At 44.5% G+C, this 6576-nt stretch overlaps 1 protein-coding gene across 1 annotated transcript in view; it reads left to right on the top strand.

The window, feature by feature from the left end:
- Positions 1–6158, top strand: part of CPLX4 (complexin 4) — a 24605-nt gene extending 18447 nt beyond the window's left edge. Inside the window, exon 3 of the mRNA XM_015405843.1 lies at positions 5931–6158. Coding sequence (XP_015261329.1) covers positions 5931–6158 — 228 coding nt within the window. The remainder of the gene's footprint in view (positions 1–5930) is intronic.
- Positions 6159–6576: the final 418 nt, after the last annotated feature.

Below are 6576 nucleotides of genomic sequence, written 5' to 3'. Positions count from 1 at the left end.
TCTCTCTCTCCCCCCCCCCGCCCGTGAGTATCGCGGGTCCCCTTTCTTGTACTATTCTAAAAGAGAAATACCCTAAAATACCAGTGTGCACACGACAGCTCATACCTTGGATAAACCATTGTTGGTCTTAAAGGTGCCACTGGACTCTAAATTTATTCTATTGTTTCTGAAGGTCTACACTTTGCCTTTCCCTGACCTGAACAGACCAGGCTAGCCTGATCTTGTCATATCTTGGAAGCTAAGCAAGGTTGGCCCTGGTTAGTATTTGGATGGGAGACCTCCAAGGAAGTCCAGAGTCACGACGAAGAGGCAGGTGATGGCAAACCACCTCAGAATGTCTCTTGCCTTGAAAACCCTACAGGGTCGCCATAAGTCACCTGTGACTTGACAGCAGAAAAGAAAAGGAAAAAACGCTTTGCCTTATTTCTTCTGCTTCTTATTTAGGGGGGGGGGAGGGTCATGCTTGGAGCTGTCCATGGTCAGGGAGAGTCTGGTGTATGTATGTACAGCTCTCCTTCGCACGCACACCTCCCTTTAGGGGGGAGGGTGTTGATCAGATCAAAAAGAGCCATGCAACTGAGCTCACCTAGGGCAAAACCCAAGCTGGTGCAACGGGCTACATAGAGTCCTCTCAAGGCTCCTGGATTCCAGACCATTACAGTCCTCCCAGCACGGCCTTCTTGTCATGTGTATGCAAGCCGGTTCCTATCCTTTAGTGGTGGGAAGGTGTCACTCTGCACATGTTCAGAGGCGTTCCTTTGTGATTCATTTGCACATTTCACAGCTTCACATTTTGAACCTCTCAGTGTTCTATTACTATAGATACAATAATAATTAATGATTATCGTATAGCATCGTGTGTAGAATAGCCAGGAGATCCTAGGATTTCCGGGATCTCCACCACTAAAGGATCTTAGGACCTAGGATCTGCCAGTATTCCAAGTGATCTCCAGCTGACAAGAGATCAGTCCCCCTGGAGAAAATGGCTGCTTTGAAGGGTGCTCTCTATGCCATTAGACCCCACCAAGGTCCCTCCCCTCCCCAAACATCCCCCCCAGCCTCCACCCCTCAGGAATTTCCCACCCACGAATTGGCAACTTTAGTAAAGGAACATCTACCTACACCTTTCATATCTCTGAAAAGATGCATGGTACTCAGGCACAGTACCCACACTGCCACCTAGTGGTTTGGTGCTTAGAATGCTGCCGAACAGCGTGTATACTACAGTATAGATAGATCCACTTCTCTCCTTTTTCTATGATTAAACTCCCTAAAAAGTATATTTTAAAATTTTATTTGCAGGCTAAGACCTGTTGGCATCCAGTATTTCCTTCCTTCCTCCCTCCCCCCCTTTCTATATTTTTCTGTTAGATGGTGAGCTCTGAGCTTGCCTCCTTCAAGTTTTCATACAGTGCTTAGTTTGTATGCATTGTGCGCATCATTATGCCCGATAGATGCACTGATTTAGTGCATTATTAACCCCACCCTGCCTTCTTTATCTTTTCAACAGTGCCTAAAAATGAGGCTACTGTGCATTTTCATTTTTTAAAATAGCATTTTTATTGAGTTTTATATATTTTTACATCCTGTATTACTTGTTAGTTGTATACAGTATCTTTCAACAACATCTAATAAACAAGAAGAGAAATGTTATCCATACGCACAATACTTGTTAATAAAACACAAAGTCTCTATATTTCTGAGGTAGTGCATATAATCGGGGTTGACAAGCAGTAAGATATTCAAAAAATACAAACCATTTTTCCAAAAAATTTTAACACCTTTCGGATTGTCAAAAGCTATTAATTGCATAACGATTTTATCTGAAACTATCAAGTCCCACAGTTTAGATCTCCATTGTGATAGATTTGGTACCTTAAACAATTTCCAATTTAAAGCGATTAAGTTTTTTGCAGCCATTAGCATAGTAGAAATTAATTCTTCGTTCTGTTTAGACAGCTTCAGACCTGGCCAAAAATGTAACAAAAGAGATGCAGGTGTATTTCGAATCTCATAATTAGTTTTATTCTTTATTTCAGCAATGACCGTAGTCCAAAACTTTTTAATTCGGGGACAATCCCACCAGCAGTGTACTAATGTGCCTTTATTACCGCAACCTTTCCAACACAAGGGAGTAGTTTTGTATTTACAATGGAACAACTTGTCAGGGGTAAGGTACCACCTTGCGAATAATTTGTAGTGTCGTAATTTCAAATTCATATCTCTAGTTTTAAACATACTGGCAGACCAAATTGTCCGCCATTGCGCCATTGCGCTTCTGCCAGGATTCCATGGTGCATTTTCATTTATTTTGTTACATTTTATCCCATGGGATAAAATGGGAATGTGGATAGGAATAAAAGTAGACACGGGCCTTTTTTTTTTCTCCCCTGGGGGAATGTGCTGGAATGGAGTTCCGGAACCTCTTCAACAAAATCCTTTTAAAAATGTTTAAAAGTTCATGAGCTTTCAGTGTGCAGACTGAAAACTTCATTTCCCTCTTGAGAGTTCCGGCACCTCATTTTAAAAATAAATAAATAAATAAAAATGCCCTGAGTAGACATGAATCAATTAAACAAATACACATTCATTGAAGGAGTAGGCCTAGTCCTTGAAGGGCAGAGAGTGAGGTGCTCGCCTTAACATCCGTCAGGGGTAGAATACTGGAACCGGTTCACGCCTGTAATGAGTCAGGAATCCAAGATCCTTGTATAAATCCTGGGGGAGGGACACAGCTGAATTAGAATTCATCATATATTCAGTACAATCTCATGTTGGATCCTACCTATGAAGTTCTTTTGAAGAAGCACATTTTTGTACTTTGCACTGAAGAGGATGAGAAAACCAAAAGGAGTCCTGGAACGGCCCCTGGATCCCTTCTGGATCTGGGTAAGGTTATTGGGAGGCATTTATTTATTTCCTTCATTTATGCCCCACCTTTTATTTATTCATTCATTCATTCATTTTGTTGGGTTTCTTGACCGCCCTTCCCCACTTACACAGGGCTCACGGCGGTTTACAACAGGATAATTCGATACAAATTATAAAACCAATTTAAAACCACAGCATACAATATTAAACGATCAGCATACATATTTAAAACATTCCAAGAACAGGTGGCATATCTAGCATTCAGATTTTTGGGGAGGAAAAGAGGGAGGAAGGGTACCGGGCAGATGTAGGAAACAGTCACTGGCCTCAACCAAAGGTCTGGTGGAACATCTCTGCCTTACATGCCCTGAGGAACTTTAGTAGATCAGACAAGGCACGGATGTCAGGGCAGTGGAGATCCAAAACAGCTTACAACATTCTCTCCTCCTCCATTCTATCCTCACAACAGCCCTGTGAGGTAGGCTAGGATAAGACTGTGTGACGGGCCCAAAATTCGCCCAGTTGAGGATCCAGAGCAGAGCGGGGGGTTCCAGCCTGTGTCTCCCGGCTTTTAATCTGCCGTGCAAGTTATGTTCCTGGGTAAATCTTAGTGGGGAGATTTTCATATTCTGCATCTGGATTGGGTGGATTATGGAAGAATTAGAATCTTCATGATGCCCTGCTTGTGACCTCTGAGGGGGGGGCATGTGGCTGTCATGGGGGGGGGGGACAGATGGCTAGCCTGGATTCTCCTGTCTGCCAATGTCACTTCCAGACTCTGGAATGGCTCCCCATGATTAGCTGTGTCTTATGAGAACGTAACCTCATTTATACAGTGTGAAAATGTGCTTCTGTTGAGCAGGTGACAAAACATATGAGTGTGTCAAATAAAACAGACGGTTGCCTTGTCCCGGGTACCTTAAAGAGCACCGTTTTGGGTTCGGCACAATAAACGTGGCCATTCCTGCGCGGTTTTATTGTTCGTTATTTTACTGCTCTACTCCGACTCGTAGTCTGGCAAATATGATGTAGTGGAAAAAGGAATGGGCAGTAAATGCTGACTTGCAATGAAAGCGGGTCAGAAAAAATGACTCATGGTGGTTCTAATTGGGGGGGAGCTGGCAACTTTGAAACGTTTAAGAGTGGCCAAGTTCTTAAAGGGCCGCTGATGCCTCACCACTGATCTTTCAACCTGCAGCTTTTCATTGGCCGTGAAGCTACAGGTGGGGTGCATTTCTTCTGTGCAAGTGGATAAAGCAACTCTGCCTTAACGGCTATAAAGACAAGGGGCTGCAGATTAGTGGTCAGAGCATCTGCTTTGCATGCAGAAGGTCCTGGCTTCAGTTGCGGCAGCTGCACATTCAAGGATCTTGCACAGCAGCAGAGACTCTTGGGCTGAGGCTTTGGGGAGACAGGACAAAACTAGGTGGACCAATCGTCTGGTATGAGGCAACTTCATATATCCAGTGGTTCCTTTAACAGTATGAACAACCGGCACAGAGGCCAGGCAGCTTCAGTGAACTGAATTATTGAATTTTGATGTCCTCTTGCTAGTCAAATTGAACTCCCAAGGCAGAGCACAGAATAAAAACACAAAATACAAATTTAAAAAGGAAATTAAAGTATGTTTTAAAATGGATGGCCAATTCCTCTCTTCTCCCACCGTTTTGCAAGCGGTTGACTTGCTACTAGGATCCTACTATGTCATTTCTGCATCATTTAGCTTGTCATGTTAACACTTATGCATTGCTTCAGTTCTGTTTTTAGACTTCTGCTTGGTTCTACACCCCGAAGTCCCATTGCATTGTACACCGAAGGTCCCATCCTGTTGATTGTACTGGCACACTCTGTGTAATCCGCCTTGAGTCCAAGTGAGAAAGGCAACTATAAAGAACGCAAATAAATAATACATATACAATAGCACCTGCTACTTTCTCTTTTTTAACTGAGCGATTGTTGATTTGAGTGTTCTTTATATAATTATTTGATTTCTGTTATCAGCTGACGTGACTCCTACAGGGACAGATGTACGTTATGTTTTAGTGGCCGTAGCCTAGTGTTGCCAACTCCAGGTTGGGAAATTCCTGGAGATTGAGGGTGGGGAGGGATATCAGCAGGGCCCGCTCTCCAATGCGTCCATTTTCTCCAGGGCAACTGATCTGTGAAGCCTGGAGAACAGTTGTAATCCCAGGAAGGCTCCAGGCACCACCTGGAGGTTGGCAACCATATTTCATGTTGATGTTTAGACGTTTGCCCCATTAGGAGACCGTAGTCTGTTTCTGGGCAGACTAGATCCTTCGATACTGAAAGGAAGAAGTCAGAGGATGAGGAAGAAAGGAGGAGAAAGTAGGGCGGGGGCTGTAAAAGGACTGAGGAATAAAACCTTGCATTAAGAAGCCTGGTGTTGTCTCCTTGACTGCGTTTTAAAGTAAAAGAAAGCAAGACGTATACGCCTCAGGCCCACTGAATAGAACCGAACAGGATTCCAAGCAGACCTGTTTAGGAGGATGGCGCTATGTAAATAGCACAGTTCCTTTGGTGTAGTGGTTAAGAGCGAGACTGGTGTATTGGTTAGGAGGGCGGACTCTAATCTGGGAGAACCGGGTTTGATTCCCCAGTCCTCCGCATGAAGCTGCCAGTGTGACCTTGGGTCAGTCACAGGTTCTCTGAGAGCTGTTCTGTCAAGGGCAGTTCTCAAGGGAGCTCTCTCAGCCCCACCTACCTCACAGGGTGTCTGCTGTGGGGAGAGGAAGGGAAGGAGACTGTAAACCACTCTGAGACTCCTTCATTTAGTGAAGGGCAGGTTATAAATCCACTCTCCTCCTCCTCCTCCTCCTCCTCCTCCTCCTCTTCTTCTTCTTTCCATATTGAGCTAACCACGCGCAGAGCACAATTCTGCGCCGATTTGTGCAAAATAAGAGCTTAACAGGCAAATCTGCATAATTTATGCCAGCCGCAGAATTCCATTTTTCTTGGTACAGAATCTTAATCAAGCAGACACACCATTGTAATGTGCTGTTCTTCTCGTCCTCCTGTCTCTCCCCCCCCCCACCTCTCAGAGCGAAATGGATGAAACTCAGATCCAGATGGGCGGCGATGACGTTGACTTGCCAGAAGACCTTCAGAAAATGGTGGACGAAGATCAAGGAGAAGAAGAAGAAAAGGATTCTATTCTGGGGCAGCTCCAGAACATTCAGAACATGGACTTAGACACCCTCAAAGAAAAGGCCCAGGCGACTTTCACAGAAATGAAGCAGGCAGCTGAGGAGAAATGTTCTGTGATGTAACAGAGACTTCTCTAAAATCTGTGTACGAATGGCCCCCTCGGTGTGGGCGGCTACTCACTTGCTACCCCTCTGTGAGGATTTCCCCCCCCCCTCAAATAATTTTTAAAAGAAGTGTATTTATTGGAAAATGTTGGTGGGTTGGAGGGAGTGGGATTCTAAAAATGCAGCCCATCGTCCAAGACGGTGGCTGGAGTTGTGTGAACTGGTCCTCCCCAAATGTTTTCAGGTTATGAACTGTAAGACAAGATTCACCTCCTCACAGTCACAGACAGTGGTACCTGGGTTTTGGCCACTGTGTGACACAGAGTGTTGAACTAGACGGGCCACTGGCCTGATCCAACATGACTTCTCTTATGTTCTTATGCGGAAACTGTTTCAGCTGCTCAAGCTGCTTTGGCTTCCTGAGTTTTGAAAATAA

Source organism: Gekko japonicus, unplaced genomic scaffold (assembly GCF_001447785.1).
Source record: "Gekko japonicus isolate JY-2015 unplaced genomic scaffold, Gekko_japonicus_V1.1 scaffold201, whole genome shotgun sequence".
Lineage (NCBI taxonomy): Eukaryota > Metazoa > Chordata > Lepidosauria > Squamata > Gekkonidae > Gekko > Gekko japonicus.
This window is presented reverse-complemented; position numbering and strand designations above follow the sequence as displayed.